This window comes from Lithobates pipiens, unplaced genomic scaffold (assembly GCF_037356315.1).
Source record: "Lithobates pipiens isolate NorthernLeopardFrog02 unplaced genomic scaffold, aLitPip1_a1.2 Scaffold_180, whole genome shotgun sequence".
NCBI classification, from domain to species: domain Eukaryota; kingdom Metazoa; phylum Chordata; class Amphibia; order Anura; family Ranidae; genus Lithobates; species Lithobates pipiens.
In genome coordinates, this window is record NW_027507759.1 from 6,276 (window position 1) to 30,262 (window position 23,987).

General features: G+C 49.6%; 1 protein-coding gene across 1 annotated transcript in view; it reads left to right on the forward strand.

Annotated features, from left to right (window-relative positions):
* Positions 1-6,338: 6,338 nt before the first annotated feature.
* The window catches only part of LOC143995697 (uncharacterized), a 231,617-nt gene continuing 213,968 nt past the window's right edge, over positions 6,339-23,987 (forward strand). Inside the window, exon 1 of the mRNA XM_077490447.1 lies at positions 6,339-6,456. Within this exon, the coding sequence (XP_077346573.1) occupies positions 6,339-6,456 (118 nt within the window). The remainder of the gene's footprint in view (positions 6,457-23,987) is intronic.

Below are 23,987 nucleotides of genomic sequence, written 5' to 3' on the forward strand. Positions count from 1 at the left end.
AGGCACCGAAACCCGCTGCCCCCGCCGCATCTGTGTACAGTTCCAGATCAAAGTTGCTGACGGGGCCCGACATCCACAGCGCCCTGACGTTGAAATTAGCCAGGAACGCGTGCCACATCGCAAGGTCATCCCTATGTGCCCTGACCAAGCGCACGTAGTGCTTGGGCGAGGTGGCCCCAGCATTACTGGCCGACAGCCGTCGGCAGAACACCCTCCCCATTGGCAGTATGCGACACGCAAAGTTCAACTTACCCAGCAGCGATTGCAACGGCCTAAGTTGAACCTTGCGTAAGCCCAACATCCCGTGAATCTCCACTTGGAGCGCCCTCAGTTTCTCCTCCGGCAACCTACACTCCATCCTCTCTGAGTCCAGCACAATGCCCAAGAAGCTGAACACCGTCCGCGGGCCCTCCGTCTTGTCCGGAGCCAAGGGAACGCCAAACTTCTCCGCAACGTGTTCCAGCGTAGCCAACAGTATCGCGCATAACTGCGAAGCAGGCGGGACCACGCAGAGGAAGTCGTCCAGATAATGGATCACTGAGTTCAATCCCGCGACGTCCCGCACCACCCACTCCAGGAAAGAACTGAACCTCTCAAACAGAGCACACGATATGGAACATCCCCTGGGCAGGCATCTATCGATGTAGAACCCCTCCTGCCAATGACAACCCAGCAACCAGAAGCTGTCTGGATGGACCGGGAGCAGCCGGAAGGCCGATTCAATATCAGTCTTAGCCATCAATGCCCCCCTCCCATACTTCCGGACCCAAAAAACTGCCGTGTCAAAGGACGTATAAGACACCGCGCAAATATCTGGGTCAATAGCATCATTCACCGATCCCCTTTTGGATACGAGAGATGATGAATGAGCTGAAATTTATTAGGCTCTTTTTTGGGCACCACACCTAAGGGAGACACCACCAAATCTGGAATGGGTGCCGTCGGGAAGGGGCCGCTCATGCGCCCCAAAGCCACCTCCTTCTCCAGTTTCGCAGCCACCACCTCGGCGTGAGCCAACGCCGAACGCAGATTACGAGCAAAAGGGGGTGCCATCCCCAGTTGTGCCAGAATATGAAAACCTTGTGGGAAGCAAGAAGCAGCTTGGGAACAACTGGAGATGAAGCAGTCGGGCCGGTCTGAGTGTGGCACGTATGGTAATTGAATACGGTAATAGAACTGGTACTCACAAAGATAAAAATATCAAGAGCATTGAGCATTCTGGCCTGAAGAAGGAGCGCATGCTCCAGAAACGCGTCACCTTTACCTTGCATCATGTCCGGGAAGTGACGTCATCACCGGTCCCCCGTGCGTTCCATGGCTCCAGGAAGCGTCGGGATCAGACGGCGTCCTCGTTCTGAGTGTCTATAATGCAGTGGCCATCCTGACGTCCCGCTCAGTGCTCAATGCTCTTGATGTTTTCATCTTTGTGAGTAGCAGTTCTTTTACTGTATTAAATTACCATACATGCTACACTCAGATTGGCGCTTGTGTTTCCTCTCCAGCAACACAAACACCTGGAGCCGCTTAGAGATCACACGGCCCCTGAATCTCACTGACAGACACATTACAGCCGGCAGGTATTACATTTCCTCAAACTCATTCTTCCAACTAGAACAGAACTTTGTCTTAGTCTAGAAACCTGTTCATATCCTGGAGTGAGTGTGGTGAACGTTGCTTGTGGTACTACAGGAAATAGACAGTAAACCACTTCCCCGTCTTATGTTTGTCACGAAGGGGACTGTCACGAATGGTTGGCAGAGTGGACCCTCCATGCAGTCTGAACTCTGCATGGTGTTGTGCTCTGAGAGTTCTCCCATGCAGGCTACAGCTGGCTCTAGGGTTGCCACCTGTCTGGGATTCACTCGGATAGCCCAGGCTTGGAATGATTTAAATACAAAAGGTGCCGTGCTTAAAGAAAAGGATACAAAGTATAAATTTCATAATGATAAGAGTCCAGATATTGTGATTCTAAATGGTGACTAAGGATGAGCCGAACACCCACCAGAACCTGCGAACAGACCTAAACTGTTAACTTTAGAACCCTATTAAAGTCTATGGGACTCAAACTTTCAAAATCTAAAGTGCTAATTTTAAAGGCTAATATGCAAGTTACTGTCCTAAAAAGTGTTTGGGGACCCGGGTCCTGCCCCAGGGGACATGGATCAATGCAAAAAAAAAGTTTTAAAAACGGCAAATTTTTCAGGAGCAGTGATTTTAATAATGATTAAAGTGAAACAATAAAAGTGTAATATTACTTTAAATTTCATACCTGGGGGGTGTCTGTAGTATGCCTGTGAAGGGGAGCATGTTTCCCGTGTTTAGAACTGTCCCTGCACAAAGCGTCATTTCGCAAAAAAAAAAAAAAACGTTTAAAATCACCTTGAATTGTCGGCTCCCATAATACAGAGAACACTCAATGAGTGTTCTCTGTATTACAGAGCCGACAATTCATTCATTGATAAAAAGATTTAAAAGAAAAAGCATGGCTCTTCAGGTGTGGTATGGATATTAAGGGGAACCCCGCTGCAAATAAAAAAAAATTGACATGGGGTCCCCCTAAAAATCCATACCAGACCCTTTATCCGAGCACGCAACCTGACAGGCTGCAGGAAAAGAGGGGAGGAAGAGAGAGTGCCCCCCCTCCTGAACCGTACCAGGCCACATGCCCTCAACATTGGGAGGATGCTTTGGGGGTCTGTGACCCCTCAAAGCACCATGTCCCCATGGGGTTGTGGGGGTTTGCGGGCGGGGCTTATCAGAATCTAGAAGCCCCCTTTAACAAGGTGACCCCCAGATCCTGACCCCCCCTGTTTGAGATGGTAAGGGGGTACAAAAGTACCCCGACCATTTCACAAAGAAAGTGTAAAAAATGGTTAAATAAGACAAACAATACCTGCCGCCCTGCCGCCCAAGCAGTGTCCCTGCCGACTCTTGCATGGGCCACACCAACCGCTGCCCAAATAGTGCTGCATAATGGTCAGGGTTCCTGCCCCCACTCCCCCCCACCATATTAGCAAAAGGCCCCAACTAATCGGGATAGTCCACAGGGTCAGACCATACCACCACTTCCCTCGCCCCCCTCTTGCTTGGCCTCAACTGGCTTGCCCCCATCCACCCAGGGCAAAAGATTCCCTATACTCACCTTCCAGAGTTGGTCCACGGACCCACATTGCAAGGTGCAACCTCTGTGGAGGGTCCAACCTAGACACCTCACACTGCTCTCTAGTCAGCTAACTACGGACCTCCTACTCGCTAGCAGCCTGCCCCCGTTGCCCCTGCTTACCCTCCCTGCAGAACTCAGGGTGCCCACTGGGCTACTCATGCCTTCCAACCAACCGGGAAGCCCTGCCCTCTCTTATCAACCCCGGCAGCAGCGTGACCGTGGGCTGAGATAGTGTAGGTTTATATGTCTGGGGGTCCTGACATGTTCTAACCAGACTATCATCCTTAGCACTACACTTTATACACTTATTTACTTTTAGAAACAAATTTATCTGTTTGTTGTGTTGGCTGCTTGATTTTGCTCACTTTAAGAGCTTTTAGGTAGCGCATGACTATTGTATAACTGATGTGACTTACTGACCCAACATTTTCCTTCTTAAACTGCTACGCCCCCCCCCACTTACTACCCCAGAAATTGAGACCACACCCATCTGGAGTAAACATGGCCGTAGCAGCCAATTATCTTTATTATCAAAATGATTCAAACAATTAACATAAATAACATAAATTAACATAACTAAATCAGGTAGTAAGGCACTTCCTCCATTGCAACTCCTCCCTGTTGGTCTGTGCTAGGATAACCCAACAATCACCATAAACCATTAACGGCACTGCGGTACCCAAACTATAACGGACTTCAAGCTGACAAACTAGCTCAGAGGCCAAACACTGCCCGCAGTGCACCTGATCACCCACTGTAGCTAAACTACTGTTAGTTATATCACCAACCGACGGGTACTATACCACCGATAGGCCCCGAACTCTTCCATCCCTGGGGTAAAATCCTTCATCCGCACAGACCAACAACATGCCACAGCAAGCAAGGGCAACACCTTACCCTTGCATGCCCTGCCACACCCTCACAGCTCGCTGGATCCCATCCTGGATCCCCAGGGACTAAATATCGGTACCCACATTGTTCAGGTGAACCCCATCCCTCTTCAGGTAGCGCCAGGTATCCACTTCCAGTTCAAGGTGCCGTATAGCCAAACCCCCATTCCTGACGACAAAACCGCTAACTTCCTTATTGACTTTTCTCCGGGCCCTGTTCAGCCGGCCTATCGACCTTGCGAACCTCCATGCTGTCCTGGCCACCATGTCAGACCACACAATAATCATGTGTGTAAAAGCAAGGTGTAGCTGCCAAAAATCGAACTTGATCTCCTTGATGAGATCCAGCATGGTCTTGACCCCTAGGTCATTGCCACCGATGTGCAGCACCAGCACCACCGGAGGCCCGTCCCAGCGTGTAAAACAGTGGACTTCCGACACCGCCCTGCCCCACAGCATGCCTGGCACCCCCAGCCAGCGTATTAGTGCCTCTTGCCTAGAAAAACCAAGCTGACGACCCTCCGGGCGGGCATCACCCAGTCTTGCCCCCCAACAAACATAGGAGTGGCCTACTATCCACACCATGCCCGGCCGGCCGCCTGTAAGAAAGGAAGAGAAGAAAAACATACCCCCAACATCAATATAAAACATAAGCCCACACAAGAAAAACCAAAACAATCAACAATATGCAGTCTCCTATCCCCCACCCGGCACTTCACGCAACTAATAAATGAGGGCGAACGTATAACCGAAACCTCCTGGATTCCCACCTCCCAATGTGCTTAACCGCCGCCTCATCCAGATCCCACCGGACCGCTTCAGTGGCCTCCCCAATGCGGAAGGAATGTGAGGAAAACTTCTGCTCCCCCAAACCCAAGGCCTGCAAGCATCGCTTAAAAATCGCAGAAAACTGGAATCTCAAGAGAAATTGCCCATCCTGATGTACCAAAAATGGCCCTTGGATCGCAGGGCGAACCGCCAAAATTTTTTGCACCAACCCAATAGGGCACAAAGGCAAACCCGGCAAGGCAAACACCTGCACCGACTTACCCTTACCTTGTTGATCCGTTTTCGAGCGGCATACCAGGATGGACAACCTGTCCACCTCACACACCACCGCGTCCCAGCCCAAACCTCCCTGCCGGCTCCGCGATGGGCTAACCAGCTCGCTAACCCGCAAAGCCCTGAAAAATGCCAAAGCAAAAGCCGCTCTGAACAAAGCCACCTCGTATGGCGACAAACAGGTACCCACCACTTGCTCCAACAACCGGCCCAAAAGCTCGAACGAAACCGGGTGCCTGGAATCCCTCCTGACCTGAGAACGCCGATAGCCCTTCATGGCCTGCCTGACCAAGAAATCCTTTGTCGTGTCCGGCAAACCCTTGAGTTTGAACCAAAACGCCAACCCAGCTAATTTTTTAGTAAGCCCGGACGCAGACACCCCAGCTTCAAAGTTCCTGGCCACAAAATAAGTAACTAACAAGCGCAGATCCTGTTCTTCCTGACCCCCCATGGCCTGCTGCATGAAGGCAGCCCATTCCTCCCACACCTTGCTGTATGCGGACCATGTCGCCTCGCTCACCGACTGCCGTATCCAGCCCACTACTCGTCCAAGACAATCCTCCATAGCCATTCCGGACAAGGGACCCCTTGCTGTTCCGCCCCCGGTGCCAATTCCCGAAACCTGTCCCACTGGAAGCGAGACAAAGCATCAGAGATGATGTTCTCAACGCCTGGAAGGTGCACAGCATAAATAAACACATTTAACTGTAAGCAGCGCAACACAAGGTGCCTGAGCAACCTGACCACCGGTGGCGATGCCGCCGACACCTTGTTGATCACCTGCACCACCCCTAAATTGTCCCCATGAAAGCGCACCTTCAGATTCCGGAAAGCCTCTCCCCACAGTTCGACCGCCAAAACCACCGGAAAAAGCTCCAGCAGCAACATGTTTTTAACTAGGCCCGCCGCCTTCCACGAAGCCGGCCAAGGCTCTGCGCTCCATTTGCCCTGGAAAAAGGCACCGAAACCCGCTGCCCCCGCCGCATCCGTGTACAGTTCCAGATCAAAGTTGCTGACGGGGCCCGACATCCACAGCGCCCTGCCGTTGAAATTAGCCAGGAACGGGTGCCACGTCGCAAGGTCATCCCTATGTGCCCTGACCAAGGGCACGTAGTGCTTGGGCGAGGTGGCCCCAGCATTACTGGCCGACAGCCGTCGGCAGAACACCCTCCCCATTGGCAGTATGCGACACGCAAAGTTCAACTTACCCAGCAGCGATTGCAATGGGCAACGAGTCCAGCACAATGACCAAGAAGCTCAACACCATCCGCGGGCCCTCCGTCTTGTCCGGAGCCAAGGGAACGCCAAACTTCTCCGCAACGTGTTCCAGCGTAGCCAACAGTATCGCGCATAACTGCGAAGCAGGCGGGCCCACGCAGAGGAAGTCGTCCAGATAATGGATCACTGAGTTCAATCCCGCGACGTCCCGCACCACTCACTCCAGGAAAGAACTGAACCTCTCAAACAGAGCACACGATATGGAACAACCCATGGGCAGGCATCTATCGGTGTAGAACCCCTCCTGCCAATGACAACCCAGCAACCGGAAGCTGTCCGGATGGACCGGGAGCAGCCGGAAGGCCGATTCAATATCGGTCTTAGCCATCAATGCCCCCTTCCCATACTTCCGGACCCAAAAAACTGCCGTGTCAAAGGACGTATAAGACACCGCGCAAATCTCCGGGTCAATAGCATCATTCACCAATCCCCTTTTGGATACGAGAGATGATGAATGAGCTGAAATTTATTAGGCTCCTTTTTGGGCACCACACCTAAGGGAGACACCACCAAATCTGGAATGGGTGCCGTCGGGAAGGGGCCGCTCATGCGCCCCAAAGCCACCTCCTTCTCCAGTTTCGCAGCCACCACCTCGGCGTGAGCCAACGCCGAACGCAGATTACGAGCCAAAGGGGGTGCCATCCCCAGTTGTGCCGGAATATGAAAACCTTCCGCAAACCCCCAGGCCAGCAACTGTGCCGCTTCCCGATCCGGATACCTATCGAGAAAAGGCAGCATCCTTCCCACCTTCACTGGAGTTGTCGCCTTTTCCAGCCGCATCACCGGACTTGCCCTTTCCTTGCTTGAAACAGTGGGACGAAGGGTGACCCCCACCGCAGCCAGTGCATTCGTGCTTGTACTTGCATGACCCCCCGAACCTACAAGACCCCTCGTTAAACTGCCAACACACCCCTTTTTTCCTTGTGGCCGATCGTAAGGACGGTCGAATCGCCCTCCGCTGACGAAACTGTTCGTCATAACACAACCACGCCGTTCCCCCGTAGACCCTGTAGGCTTCTCCCACGGCGTCCAAGTAGCAAAACAGTGCCGAGCAGTGCTCCGGGTTCTTTTCGCCTATCACACTAGCCAGAATCGCGAACGCCTGCAGCCAATTGGTAAATGTCCTGGGAATGAGCCTGTACAGCCGCTTCTCCTCATCCTCCTTCTTGTGATCCTCCGGCTTCACCCTATCCAGACTGAACTTCTCCAGCGGCAGAAGGGCGAAGATCTCAACATACTCACCCTTCCAGATCTTCTCCCTGACCTCAGGCTTCAGATGAGCCCCGAGGGGCCCCTCGAAGCAAACATATACCTCACATTTCGCCGCATCTGCCAAACGGACCAAGTCCTGTTTTTTGGAGGCCTCCGAAGCCGTCCCACCCCCTGCGGGTGCCGATCCCGCCCCCAGGTCAGCCACCACAGCCACCGCGGTGGCAGGCGCCGCCGGCTCCGCAGCCCCCACCGTCAACCCCCCGACCCACCCCGCCCCCAACGTCCGCCCCGTCCCCCGTGCCCAGGGCCACCCAAGCCGCCACTGGGGCCCTGTCCCCGCCCACTCCCGGTTCGAACCGATGGACCAGCTCCTTCAAACCCGCCAGAAAACCCCTCATCCGCCGCCGCGCGGTCCATGACCACCGTGGCCGGCGCAATGGGCGCGGCCCCCACCGGCCGCCCCGCGCATCCCCGGCCCCCATCCGCTTTCCCCCCACATTGCCAGACATAAGATAACAAACATAAGCAGACTCACCGTGTTGCCTGGATGGAGTCCCACCAGCAGAGGGTCCCGGGTCCACTGCAGTCAGAACGCTGTGCCGTCCCTCGTCCTCCGACTGCGTCAATTCTCCCTCCGAGTGGAAGTCCGCCAACTCCGCCTCGCTTGCCAGCTGCCCTCCATCAGAAACATCACTGGGTGCCGGGGATCAGCGGAGCTCCCTGGTCTTCCGCAAAACGCCAGATCTGCCCGCCAACTTCCGCAAGGACATGCCTGGGCCAGCTTGCCCCCAATCGCAGTGCCGCCCAAGACCACAGCAGGCAGCCGCCGTCTCTCCTCCGTCCGCAACAGCCCGCCGTCCCATAGCAGGGGATGGCTGCCGACCATCAACCCCAGGAGCGCCACTTGCCGACTGTCCCCTGCGCCCAGCGGCCCTCTTCCCGGGCATCCCCGATGCCAGCCCCGCCCCCACCGTCTCAAAGCCATGAGGTGGGGCCCCCAGCACAGTCCTGGGCCTTCTGCCCCCGTCAGCCACCGGCCTTGAAACTTCTGCACCCCCCCACATGTCCCTCTCCAGTGACATTGTCCCCCAACCCCTCTGCCGCCACAGGCCGCGCCACGCGTTTCGCGGGTGGGCCTGAGTGATCCCTGCCGCTGCTGCCACATGTCCCAGTGAGGGGGGGGGGAAGGGGGGTCCGGTGACAAGTGAGCCGGCGGCCGAGAGCGCTGTGCTCGCGCCCGCCCGTTACTGTCCCACTCGGCCGCCGGGGTACCTCACCCAGCGCCGCCGACAGCCTCGCCTCCAGCCATCCCGGTCCGCGGGATGCCGATTCAGCCTTCAGGCGCGCAAAGAGCTCCTCTACGGCCGCCATGCTGAGCTTGTTTCTCCCTGCAGACCGAGGAGGGGGGGAGCTGCCCACTCTAACACATTCAACTCTGCTCCTCCCCTCTCAGCCTCTGCATGGAACCGCCCCTTAAGGACACAGCACGTCTCCCAGTTAACCCTGTCATGCCCGCCCTCCGCCTATTCTTCTGTCTTTTCTGCGGGCATTCTGTTTTCTTTTGAGTGTATTTTTCTTACATGTAGCTCCGGCTCTCTATCCCCCTCTCTCTACCCCCCTCTCTCTATCCCCCTCTCTCTCTACCCCCTCTATCACTATCCCCCTCTCTCTCTATCCCCCTCTCTCTCTACCCCCTGTCTCTCTATTCCCCTGTCTCTCTACCTCCCCCTCTCTCTATCCCCCTCTCTCTCTACCCCCCTGTCTCTCTATCCCCCTGTCTCTCTATCCCCCTCTCTCTCTATCCCCCTCCCTCTCTATCCCCCTCCCTCTCTACCCCCCTCTCTCTCTACCCCTCTCTCTCTCTCTCTCTCTCTCTCTCTCTCTATCCCCCTCTCTCTCTATCCCCCTCCCTCTCTACCCCCCTCTCTCTCTCTCTCTCTCTCTCTATCCCCCTCTCTCTCTACCCCCTGTCTCTCTATCCCCCCTCTCGCTCTATCCCCCTCCCTCTCTATCCCCCTCTCTCTCTCTCTCTCCCCCTCTCTCTCTATCCCCCCTCCCTCTTTATCCCCCCTCTCTCGCTCTCTATCCCCCTCTCTCTACCCCCTCTCTCTATATCACCCCTCTCTCTACCCCCCCTCTCTCTACCCCCTCCCTCTCTATCCCCCTCTCTCTCCCTCCTCTCTCTTTCTCTATTCCCCCCTCTCTCCATCCCCTCTCTCCCTCCCCTCTCTCTCTATCCCCCTACTAAAGGTAGTTATACAAACTCCCCCTTGAGCTTGCTCCCTGATTGTGGCTTGCATGTGGATTTTCTGAACATAAGTGGATTTTTTTGAACTAAAGTGGAGAGTTAATAACCAGGAGTTGTGCTTGACTGCTTCTGCTTGACTGCTTCTGCTTGCAAGTGTTGTTTTTGGGGGTGTTTTATTTTCTCCCCTCCTTTATTTGATACATTTGCTAGCAGTTTTTAAAAGACCTTTCCTGACGCCTTCATGGCAGCACACACTGGGTTGTGACTCCGCCCCCACAACCTGACAGGATTGGATTAACTATAAATTTGAAGGGGAGACACCCTGCTGCATTCTCTTTTTTATCCTCACCTGACAGGTTGGACGGACGGAGTTTTCCTGTTACAGATGAATAAGCCTCTACCGCATTCGCCCCAGCAGGTTCAAGCCTCTCCTGTTTGGAAGTCCCTCCTGTACAGTCTCTAAAGGAGCTTCTATGGAGGGAACCCCCGCTCTGGTGGTCTCAAGGGGCTACTGGATTTCTGGCATTACCAAAGCTTTAAAGAAGCTTTTTTACCTTTGCAGTGGACTCCCCTTCTTCCTTTGCCTATTAATTCCTCTTATTTAAATAATATCCATCTTTTATTCCTATAGTAAGTGGTGGTTTATATTCCCTTTTTTTTCTCTACCTTTGGGATTGCTGTCTCTTGTAGTCCCCTGTCATGGCCGCCGTTTGTTTCTCCTTCAGTGGTGTTTTCTCTATGCTGTAATTCCAGCCTAGATGGCGCCGTTCGGCCACTCTGAGCACGTGCAGTGCTAGTGTTTTTTTTTTTTTTTTTTTTTCCCCTATGTTTTCAATGTGTGTTCCCTTATCCGAAATGGCGCCGGAACACTCGGGACGCTTCTGTGCATGCACAGAGAGTCAATTAGCCGCCACAATGGCGCTATTTTCAAATACAGAGCTGTATTTCTCTGTGATTCTGCTGTGCAATCTGCAAAACTTAAGGAAGGTTGCTGCCTCTGCATGTAGATCACTCTGCAGTCTCCAGGTAAGTCCCTGTGGGACTCCTATATATATTATTATTATTGTTATTATATTGTTTCTTGCAGATAAACTTTGTTAATAAATAATATATATATTTATATTTATAAGTGAATTGTGTGTGTGTATGTGTATGTATATATGTGTGTGTGTGTGTGTATATATGTATATATGTACACATTATTTCTCTCTATATCTCAGACTGTCCTTCACCCCTTTTTTTCTATGGAGTCCACTGCCCACGCAGACCACCATCAGCAAGTTAGGTAAGAGGCTTTACCGGGCAAGGTAAGTATTGAAGGGGAGAAAAAAAGAGTGCCAGACGTTAAATGCTGCATTTTTTTGGCAGCCCGTCTAGATCAAGAGGCGCAAGTTCCAGCCATGGGAGAAGGTCTAGCCATACGTCCAGCAGGATGTCCCGCAGGAGCCGCTCAAGATCTCCTTCATGGCACTGAAGACACAGCCACTCACAACATAGCTACTCACGCCACAGTCGATCAAGTCGCAGGAGATCTCCTTCCTCACAATGTCAAAGCCGCCACACCCAATCTGCAGCAAACGCTTGCTGGGTATGCGGCGCTCCGGCACTGCCAGATAACTAACAGATAATAAAGCCTGTCGCAGACGCAAGAATTGCTACAGACCTCATAAGAGAATCAGTGCGGGAGTCCATACTGGAAACAACAACACCAGCATTAGATAGAGCTGCTCCCAGTACATCTTCAGCAGACCCCCATCTCACTCAGGCATCACAATCTTCCTCTGAAGATGAGGGTCAGGAGATGTCAGTGGGCTTTGATTTTTCCCTGGTGGAACCCTTTGCAAAGGGCGTTAAAGAAGCATTCGGCTGGCAAGATGATGCGGCGGAACCTCAGAAACTACGGAAATATTTTCCAAACCTAAAAAGAGATCCGTTATCCTTCCCATTTATAGTGAAGCTGGAGGATCTCATTAAAGACGAGTGGGAGAGGTCTGACAAAAGATCTACTCTTACAAACAGATTAGCCAAGATGTACCCTTTAAAAGAGTCAAAAGTGAAGCCTTTAATTAATGCTCCCATCATCGATTCCTCATTAATGTGCCTCACCTGCCACGTCACACTACCAATCGAGGATGCTGTTTCCTTTCGGGATGTGCTCGACCGAAAGATGGACCTAGAATTGAAGAAGGCATATTCCATGGCTGGGGGAGCCTGTAGACCAGCAATTACCACAGCAGCAGTGGCCACAGCCATCTCAGGATGGGCATCTAATATAGAAAAAGACCTACAGGATGGCATTGAAATGGGAAAGATTATTTCCTCTCTGCAAGAAGTCAAGCTAGCAGAGGCATCAGTAGATATTATAAGATCTTCAGCCAAGGCTATGCTGGCCTCCGTAACAGCTCAAACCGTGGATGGCCGATACAGCATCAAAAATAAATTGGTGCAGAATTCCATATGATGGCGCAAACCTGTTCGGTGCCAAGTTAGACTCTGCCATATCCAAGGTAACAGGAGGGAAGTCAGGCCTGATCCCCTCCGACAGGAGACCCAAGACACAGAAGGGACCTGTTTACAGACGTAATCTTCCGGACAAATATAGAGAGTCCAGGTCCTACTCTCCTGGTAGGGAATTTAGAAGGGACTGGAAAAACACAAAACCTTCTTTTCTAAGGATACAGAAATCTAAGGCCACCCCGGCAGGGGAACAGAAGGAACTTCACCAAGATCTGGTCAGACCATATAAAGGATTTATGGACATTGTCCACAATCCGATTCGGACACAGGTGGAAATTAAAAAACAGACTCCCACCTAATCATTTCCAGGCAACCAGAGTACCATCCTCAGTACCCCAAAGGATTCTGCTAGTAAAGTACGTAGCAGAATTGAAACAAAAGGGAGCGATCCTGGAGGTCCCATCATGCCAAAAGGGAAGAGGGTTCTACTCTTCCTTGTTTCTGCTAAAAGACAGGGGATTTGCGTCCTGTATTAGACCTCAAGATGCTCAACAAGGATATCAAAGTGGAGGCTTTCAAAATGGAAGACTTTCAATCCATACTTCTAGCAATAAATCTGGGCGATTGGATGCTTTCAATAGATTTATCGGACGCTTATCTGCATATACCAATTCATCCGGCCTTTCAAAAGTTTCTCCGGTTAGCCATAAACCAACATCATTTCCAATTCCAGTGCCTCCCATTCGGCATCTCTTCAGCACCCAGGACATTTACAAAAGTATTGTTACCGTTGGTGGCTTTCCTCAGAGAAAAGGGATTACGTGTCCACCATTATCTAGACGACATCCTACTTTTAGCAAAGGATCAAGAGACGTTGATTCATCACCGAGAGATCCTCCTTACAACCCTCCAGAAGTGGGTGGATAATCAATTGGGAAAAGAGCTGTCTGCGACCCACACAAAATATGATATTTTTACGGGCAGATCTAAACACCAAAACAAACAAGATACAGCTCCCACAAGAGAAGATCCGGCCTCTGATACAGAAAATGCAGAAGCTGCTATCAAGGAATCACTTACCAGCCAGAGCCTGTCTGAGTGTACTAGGGTCCATGTCCGCAACCATACCCATGGTGCGATGGGCACAGTGACACATGAGAACCTTACAGAACTCATTCCTCAGGCAGTGGGATGGAGTCTCAATGGGTCAGCCCATCTTCATCTCCAGATCGGTGAAGCAATCGATATGGTGGTGGACGCGCCCGAGCAATCTCAGGAAATACAAACCGATAGTCCCTCCAGACCCGGAAGTAGTCACTTCGGATGCCTGCCAGAGCGGTTGGGGGGCCCACTATCAAGACCAGACAGCCCAGGGCCAGTGGCATATTCAGGCTCAAGGTTTGGTCTCGAACATTTTAGAGCTCAGGGAAGCCGTTTATGCCTTAAGGGCATTTGCACCATTTCTGACGGACAAGAATGTGCTCATTCGAATGGACAACCAAGTAGCAGTGTCTTATGTTCAGAAGCAAGGGGGTACCAGGAGTGCCACCTTGATGGAAGAAGTTCGGCCCATCTTGGAATGGGCTCAGATACATCTAACAAGTTTAAAAGCAGTGTATGTCCCAGCGGCACAGAACATACTACCCGACTGCCTGAGTCGAGAAACGCTATCCAACAACGAGTGGTGGTTGAACCCTCGGACTTTCTCCCTCCTTACGGAAATCTGGGGAACGCCGGAAGTAGATTTAGCAGCCACTCCGACGAATACCAAGTGCCACAGATACCTGTCAAGAGGTTAATTCCCATCGGTGGAGGGAGTGGACTGTCTAGTTCACCCATGGAACTTCAAGTTGGGGTATATATTCCCTCCAACTCCGTTAATTGTGAGGTTCCTATCCAGGCTTAGGAGATCCTCGGTGACGGTATTTACGATTATTCCACTGTGGCCGAGGAGGCCGTGGTTGACGACTCTTACAGCTCAGCCTTCAACCTCCAGTTCCTCTCCCAATAACTCCGGATCTTCTGTCTCAAGGTCAATTTTTACATCCTGCATCAGAGAAATTGCACCTGATGGCCTGGAGATTGAGAGGGCTAGACTAAGAGCGCAAGGCTGTTCTCATGAAGTCAACCCTGATGCAAGCCAGGAAAGCCACTACCAATACCATCTATTCAAAGGTTTGGGGAAGATTCTGCTTCATGGCACAACAGAAAGGATGGAATTCCCTTTCTCCGCAACCCTCTCAGGTCCTGGAATTCCTCCAGTCGGGGGTCAACAAGGGTCTAAGCTTAAGTACCCTAAAGGTTCAGGTATCAGCTCTGTCAGCTAAAACAGATACTAAGTGGGCATTCCACCCATTGGTAATCCAATTTACAGAGCCTATCTAAACATTAAACCCCCCAGGAGGCCAGTCTTTCCATTATGGGATCTTTCAATAGTTCTCCATGCTTTCGCTTCTCCTCCGTTTGTTCCATTTGAAACTATCTCTTTATGGGACTTGACTTTAAAACTGTCTTTTCTCATTGTGATTACATCAGCTAGGAGAGTGTCGGAGATCCAAGCATTAAGTTAGTTCTCTTTCCTGACAAAGTAGTCCTCAGACCTTCCGATTCCGAACACTTCATACCCAAAGTGGCAACTTCCTTCCATTACAACCATCATCCTTCCATCCTTCACGGACGATCAGGGTAATCCTCATCCACTAGATGTCAAAACAACCATCATGAACTACTTAACTGCTACCACCTCTTTTAGGAAAACTAACTCTCTTTTGATCATTCCCCATGTAACCAGGCGTGGGCAAGCCGCCTCCTCATGCACTATTGCATCCTGGTTAGTCAGAACCATTAAAAAAGCTTACTCCACCCAGCATATGGCGATTCTTGAAGACATCAGGGCTCATTCAACTAGGGCAGTGGCTACCTCTTGGGCAGCGTATTGCAGGGTCTCACCAGAGACAATATGCAGGGCAGCAACGTGGTCCTCCAGGAATACCTTTATTTCCCACTACAAGGTGGATTCTGCTCATTTATCCATGGCCGACTTCGGCAGATCCGTCATTAGAGCTTCAGCATTATAAGGAATAAATATTATTTTACTTGCACCCACCCAACTGGCGAGTTATTTCCCAGTGTGTGCTGCCATGAAGGCGTCAGGAAAATGGAAAATTGTATACTCACCTTTCCGTAATTTTCCTTTCCTGACGCATCTTCATGGCAGCACACAGTTGCCCTCCCTGTTTCTTTTGTGATGATATTTACAGAGAATGCAGCAGGGTGTCTCCCCTTCAAATTTATAGTTAATCCAATCCTGTCAGGTTGTGGGGGCGGAGTCACAACCCAGTGTGTGCTGCCATGAAGATGCGTCAGGAAAGGAAAATTACGGAAAGGTGAGTATACAATTTTCCATTTTTTTGCTGACACTTTTTAAACAGCATTTTTTTTTCTCCCTTCTTTCTTCCTCCCAAATTAGGGGAGGGGTTATTTGTTCACAGGTGTATAAAGGTAGTTATACAAACTCCCCCTTGAGCTTGCTCCCTGATTGTGGCTTGCATGTGGATTTTCTGAACATAAGTGGATTTTTTTGAACTAAAGTGGAGAGTTAATAACCAGGAGTTGAAAACAGGAGTTAAGACAGGAGTCTCTAACCTCTATCCTACCTCCATCCTCCCCTCCATTTTAAAGATCCCACTGCAAGGGGCAACCAGACAGCTTTCCAGAAATGTCAGGCTGACAGCAAGCCAGATTCACCGGAACCAGAGTGTTTAAAGGGGACAACCGCAGCCAGGTAAGCTCGCACCTCCACTCCCTCCCCCCCCCCCCCAGTGATTGTTCCAGGGACTCTGTCCGACCGCCTACGGGGATCAGGAAGGAATTTTTGCCCCACTGGTGCATTTGGCTGCTACTGTCAGGGGGTTTTTTGCCTTCCTCTGGAACAACCATAGGTTAGCATACCCCTACCTCCGGCCTCCTTTTCATTTTTCACGCTATCATAGGACGACTATTCCAGATCACAGCCAGACTTCTTTTCTAAGCGGAGACCTCCACCTTAAGTAAAGACAGCTGGAACAGCCAGCAACCGAATACAATAACTCCTTCCGCATCCATATAGGCATCCCCTGATCAACTTGCGCGCTAATAGCCTCAAGCACGGCGGCAAGTCTGATACCTAGCCCCACCTCAGGATCAATACCCTGATCAGGATCATAATCTTAGGCCCATAGTACCATCAACAGCATCCACAAACCATGTGCTACTTCAAATACTCAGCTGAAGTTCTGCACAGACTAAGGAACATCAACACCACATTGCCATCTTCCATACAAAAAATACTTGAAAGAGAACAACTATTAAAAACCGGACGACAAGCAGCTCCCAACCACAGGAAGACATCTACTCGACCACTACAATTAGATTGCGCCTTGATTAACGCCAGGTCTGCAGTCAAACATAGACTGGAAGTACACAACTTCATCATCGAGAACAATGTAGACTGCCTCTTCATCACCGAAAGCTGGTTAACCTCTGACTGCAACACCATCCTCACCGAATTGGTGCCGGAAAACTACAGGATCCTAACCGAACACCGGATAGGGAAAAAAGGAGGAGGCCTAGCAGTGATCTTTAAAGGTCACCTGGATCTCACTAAACCATCATCTCAGAACCCAGTGTCTTTTATGGAAACCCTGACGCTACATTTTCAACCAACACCCCATGACACCACTCATATTCTACTGTGCTACAGACCACCGGGACCAAAGTCCAATCTTCTTTCACCCCTCACGGAATCCTTTGCAATGCACACCCTAAAATTCAAAAATTTCCTGGCACTCGGAGATTTCAACCTTTGGGCAAACGAGCCTAAAGACCCCATCGCGACTGCCTGCATCAATCAACTAGAAGAACTGGGTCTACAGCAACTGATAAAGACTCCCACGCATGGGTCAGGACACACCCTGGACCTCATTTTCAAACAGAACATCGACGTCAACATACTCGACAACATAACTCTGCCATGGACGGATCACCACGCCATCAAATTCAAAATCACTACCAACATCACCAACGCAAAACGGAAACCTGTAACAATGCACTGGACCAGATCGCATAAAAAACTGTACTCCGAATCCTTCAAAACCACTCTGTCCAAAAAGATATCTACAATAACCTTAAACCACTCTACGGAGGAAACACTCAACTCCCTGAACAAGGCATTACTGCAATCAGCAGACTCGGTAGCACCAAAACGCAGGGCTCTCATCAGGAAGAAAAATGCTGGATGGTTTAATAGCTCCCTCTCTGTACTAAAGCAAGAACGCAGAAGAGCGGAAAGAACATGGAGAAGAAATCCCACCGAGGAAAACCTATTTAACTACAAAGGTCTGACAGAGAATTATCGGAAAGCAATCTTCAAAGCCAAAAAGGACCACTTCTCATATACAATCTCAACGGCCGCAAACCAACCACGGGAACTGTTTAAACTGGTTAATCAATCAATGAATCCGGTGTGCCTAGAACCCCCAGAAAGCGAATCCCAGGATTACTGTGACAAACTGTCGGATTTTTTCATCGATAAAGTCAAAACCATCAGGGAAACAATTTGTCAGAAGAAAACATCCAACCTCAGCCAGCAAATACATAAAGAGGATGTCCGCACCAACATACTGCAACCGCCAAAATTTTCACTATCCCCAATTACCGTAGACACCGCAAAAAACATCATTTAATAAACTGCGTGACAGTACCTCACCCATTGACATCATCCCCACAAAACAACTGAAAGAATGCTCCGACATCGTGGCTCCAACCATAACCCACCTCATAAACCGATCATTCCACGAAGGGATTGTTCCCAGCATCCTCAAACAAGGCATCGTCAAACCTCTACTCAAGAAACCAAACCTGGACCCTCAGGATCCAAACAACCGTAGGCCAATTACAAGCCTCAACACCATTTCTAAGATCATGGAGAAAGCTGTAGTACATCAGCTACAACTTCACCTGGATACTCACAAACTCCTGGACCCGCTGCAATCAGGCTTCCGCCCGGGTCATGGAACAGAAACAGCTCTCCTCAAGATTTGGGATGACGCCCTCGAAGCGGCAGATGACGGAGAGCCGTGTCTCCTCGTACTGCTAGACCTAAGTGCAGCGTTTGATACAGTAGATCACAATACTCTACTCGTCCGCCTCACAGAAGTAGCCGGAGTCCAAGACATAGATCTCCATTGGTTCGCGTCCTTCCTAGGAAATCGGTCACAGACAGTGAAACTAGGAAAATTCCTCTCCGAAACTCGGGCAGTCACCTGCGGAGTCCCTCAAGGCTCTCCGTTGTCACCCGTTCTCTTCAACATTTACATTCGCCCACTCCTTCAAATCATCAGATGCTCAGATCTCTGCTTCCACTCTTACGCTGACGACACGCAACTTTATTTCCGGATCAATGGAAAAAAAGATCACCAACAACAACTTGAAAACTGCCTCAAATCAATAGAGGACTGGATGACCACCAACTCCCTCCAGCTGAACCAATCAAAGACAGAGCTTCTTATCTTACACCAAAATCATAAGCCCGCAACCAAAACCTCCTGGTCTCCACCAACCGTCTTTGGGCAGACTATCTCCCCAAAGACCAAAGCGAAGAGTCTCGGGGTTATTTTAGACGCACAAATGTCAATGGATGCGCAAATAGGATCTGTAGTCAGTGGATCTCACCATCTGCTGTGCATGCTTCGCAGACTCATCCCTTTTATCCCAAAGAATGACAAAGCAGTGGTAGTTGGAACAATCATTAATTCACGACTGGTCTACGCAAACTCGCTTTACATAGGATTACCACAATATCAACTTGTGTGATTACAACTGATCCAAAACACGGCGGCAAGGCTGATAACAGGAAAAAAAACCTGGGAATCCATTTCTCCATCACTGAGGAGCTTACATTGGCTAACCGTAAAAAATCGGATCACGTTCAAGACCCTTTGCCTCACCCACAAATGCGTGCATAGAGAAGCTCCGCAATACCTAATGGAGAAAATAAATCATTACACACCAAACCGCAGTCTTCCATCAGCCAACAAAAACCTCCTCCTCGTGCCCAAAGCCCGGTATAAATCCAAGGGTGATCGGAGATTCGCTGTCCAAGGGCCTCTGCTATGGAATGCTCTACCAATCAACATCCGCCTGGAAGAAAATCACCTGGCTTTTAGGAAAAAACTCAAGACCTTCCTCTTTTAGCAGATGATCAAAGCTCGCCACAGCGCCTAGAGGCGATTCAGTTCGCATTGTGCGCTATATAAGTATTTCATTCATTCATTCATTCATTCATTCATGGTCTGATTTACAAAATGTGGACCATTATCACTATAAATCTTCTCTGGTATCCCAAATCGTGGAATGATATCTTTTAGTAAGGCTTTGGATACTGTTAAGGTATCAGCACTTCCTGTGGGGAATAAATATCTCTACCCATTTGGTCAATGCATCAATGATTACCAAACAATATTTCTTCCTTTCACATTTGTCTAATTCAATAAAATCCATGCAAATGTGTTGGAATGGATATTGAGGTGTGAGGAACTTCCCTTTCCGTGGTCTTATGCCTCCCTGAGCATTGTGTCTTGCACATATAATGCATTGAGAACAAAAAGTTTTTGAGTAGTTTGTAAAGCCATAGGCTGCTACCACTTTATTTAGTATCTCACTCATCCCCCTGTTTGACACATGTGTTACTCCATGGGTCAAGAATGCTGCATACTTAACCACTTCCCACCCGGCCAATGCACATATACGGCCGGGTGGGAGCCGTCTACTTCTGATAGGACATTCGGGAACGTCCTTCAGAAGTAGCGGGATCGCGCGCGTGCGTGCCCGCGCAGCGGCGCGATCCCGATGTGCTCGTGTCACCCGGATACGGCGCATCTCAGATCGGCAGGAGGGCTCTGTGATTGGCCCTCCTGATCACATGACGGCCGTGTCCAATCACAGCCGTCATGTGATGTAAACAAACAGCCGGTTGCTAGGCAATCGGCTCCTCCTCTCCTCACACAGAAGTCATCGCTGAGGAGAGGAGAGCAGATCGCTGCAGCCGGCTGATGATCAGTGAGTATGAGATGTTTTTACAGCTTTTTACTCACTGATCACCAGTCTAGTGTACACACAACACACCACACAGTATAAACACAGTCCCCACATATGTCCCCAAAACACACATGTCCCCAAAACATACATGTCCCCAAATAATAAAAACACATGTCCCTAATAATAAAAACATGTCCCCCACATATGTCCCACTAAAATCACATGTCCCAATGATTATCTGCACACATATGTACGTGATCACCTGCACACATATGTACATGATCATTTGCGTACATATGTCCGTGATCACACAAACCAATTATTATACACTTAACGGAATTTTTTTTGCCAAAAACATGTAGCAGAATACATTTTGGCTTAAATTTATGACAAAATTTGATTTTATTGGATTTCTTTTAAAATAGAAAAAAGAAAATATTGTTTTTTTTCCAAATTTCCGCTTTTTTTGCGCTTATATCGCAAAAAATAAAAAACGGAGTCGTGAATAAATACCACCAAAATAAAGCTCTATTTGAGGGAACAAAATGATAAAAATTTCATTGGTGTGATTTTGGAGTGATAGTCACTGGCTGGACTCCCTTAATAAGTCCTACATCTGCCGGTCCCTTGGTCCAGAGTTTCTCTGGAACCTGGTCCAAAGGATCAGCATCAGTCACCAAATATCATGGTGTTATGGACTTTCGCACATGGGCAGATGGTGTAGTGGTGAGTGACCTCATCTCCCCTGGGTCACTGACAGAAGTAGCCAGTAGAATAACTTTCATACATGTCTGGTATCCTTGTCTGCTTCCAGTCTTGCAATTCCTGGCATTGTTTTACAAAATCCCCACAATCCACCCAAGCCCTATCTTTCGGTTTACTGAGGGACAGATGGGGGGGTTGTTTCCTTAAACAAATCCTTTTCCTCTGGTGGCAGAGCACAAGATGATGCACAAAACCCTTCATTGTTCCAATAGACATTAGTTAACTGTAACACCACTTCCTTTTTCAAAAAGAAGTGTGAGGTATAGTCTCTGTCCGGTCCTGGTGTCTTTTTAACACACATAGTGCAATGCACTCTGCCCATTGGCTGGAAATCTACTGACCTTTTAGACCCCATGACTTCCCTTGTATGTTTAACCATTTTCTCGAACGTTTCTGAAGTAATTTTGTCTTTAAGGTATGCATCTAGTGAGTAATAGTAATAGTTTTCATCCCATGGGTGGAAAACAAGTTCTTTCCCCACCTTCACTGTGAACCCCGTGTCTTGTGCATGTATTGACATGTGCATTGCTGACATCAAATCTCTTCCTAGTAAGTTTACTGGGCATACAGTTGATAGGATTACGCTAGTAGTTACTCGCATCCCTATCCTGGGATGTTCTACTGTGACATATTCAGACAGGGCCTCTCTTACTGGTGTACCATTTACTCCCTGTACCAAATCAGTCCCGATCACGGCCAGCCCTGCTAGTGCCCACCTGCCCCCTGCCAGTGCCCACCTGCCCCCTGCAGTGCCACATGTCTAAAAAGTAAGTGCCCCCCGTCAGTGCCACCCAGCAGTGCCCACAGTGCCACCCAGCAGTGCCACCCACAGTGCCACCCAGCAGTGCCCACAATCTGCCTCAAAGGTGCTGCACCCCAGTGCCACTTATCCGTGCCCATCAGTGTCATCTACCAGTGCCCAGCAGTGCCGCCCATCAGTGCCCAGCAGTGCCACCTATCAGAGCCACCTATCAGTGCCACCTATCAGTGCCCATCAGTCCCATCTATCAGTGGTACCTATCAGTGCCCATCCGTGCCACCCATCCGTGCCACCCATCCGTGCCACCCATCCGTGCCATCTTATCTGTGCCCATCTTTGCCCATCAGTGCCGCCTTATCTGTGCCTATCGGTGCCGCCTTATCTGTGCCTATTAGTGCCCACCAGTGCAGCCCATCAGTGCCCACCAGTGCAGCCCATCAGTGCCCACCAATGCAGCCCATCAGTGCCCACCAGTGCAGCCTATCAGTGCCGCCTAATCAGCGCACTTCAATGAAGGAGAAAAATGACCCGTTTGCAAAATTTTGTAACAAACTATTAAACATGATTTTTTTTTTTTTGCATCTTTTTTTGTTTGTTTAGCGAAAAATAAAACTCCGAGCTGTAATTAAATACCACCAAAAGAAAGCTCTATTTGTGGGGAAAAAAATGATAAAAATTTCATTTGGGTACAGTGTTGTATGACCGCGCAATTGTCATTCAAAGTGCATCAGCGCTGAAAGCTGAAAATTGGTCTGGGCAGGAGGGGGGTTTAAGTGCCCAGTAAGCAAGTGGTTAACAAAAGTAATCTTCAGCTGTTGCTGATATGCACTATTAACGTCCTCTGTTTCTGGTAACCCGGAGTATGATTTGAAAATTTCCCTTAATCTATTTAAATAATCGTTAACGTTTTCCTTATCCTCTTGTGCAGTCATATTGATCTTTTGCCAATCTGTGTGCTGGATGAATCTATTAGTTATTCGTTGGAGAAGATTATTTACTCTCGCATTTAAATCTGAGTGATTTGGAGCAAGAGGGAGTTCCCTATTCCCTTGGTGGTCCACTGCACATGGTTCCCAGTCTCCTTTTACTGAGGCCCAATCTGGCCCCAATACACGTCTGATTGCCCGCTCTACCTCCACCCCATTTAGTTTATAGCTATCTTGTAGCCCTTGAATATTTTCAACAAATTCTGCTGGACCTAATTTGGGGTGCTTAATATGTTCAGTGGCTTTTTGTACATCACTTTCAGAGGCTGGACTTGTCCATTTATGTTTTGACCTGCCAATGGATTAGGGACCTCAATCAGAGGGCGCATATTCTCCTCATCGTCCTCCCCAGGGTATCTTGTGGGAGATCTTCCATTTTGGGCTGTTTCCCCCGCCTGTGCCCACCCCTTAGCAATGGCTTCCATTAATGTCTATATCATGGATCTGTTTAACCTAGGGCTGTCATGGGCTGCTTGTGCAATAGGGGAGACGCCCAAGCCTTCCTGTGGGGGCTGGTTGGGTCCCTTCTGGGGGATGGAGGCCTGAAGGGGAAGAGGGTGTGACTGCAGGATGAAGGGGTTAGTTCCAGCCCCCTGCGGCAGGGTGAGATATGTTGGCTGTGGAGGGGGCGGGGCATGATAGGGCGGTGGTTGCTGCACTATACACATAGTATCATCTTCTCCATCAACCAAAGGCAACTGCATTTGGGATTTATTCCTTTGGTTTGATTTAGCTTTACTTTCTGCTCTACTCTGCGCTTGGTGCAACCATTCCTCTGCTACTTGAAGTCCATATCGCTTCTGATCCTTTGGTCCAAACATTTTAATTCTATCTACTAAAGCTTGACAACCCCTCACTGTTATTTTCCCATTAAACCCACAGTCCTTTTCCCACTTACGGCAATATTTAACATTCTTTGGACTTTTACCATGCATAAATTTCTTATCACCTTCTAATGGTACATTTTGTACACAGCAACAACACAAACAAGCGCAAGAAATACCTTTGCAGAGTCTATTCCCCATGTCTCTCTCTCTTTTTTGTTTTGTTTTGTTTTTAACCACAAATCTGCAGGGACACAGATATATAG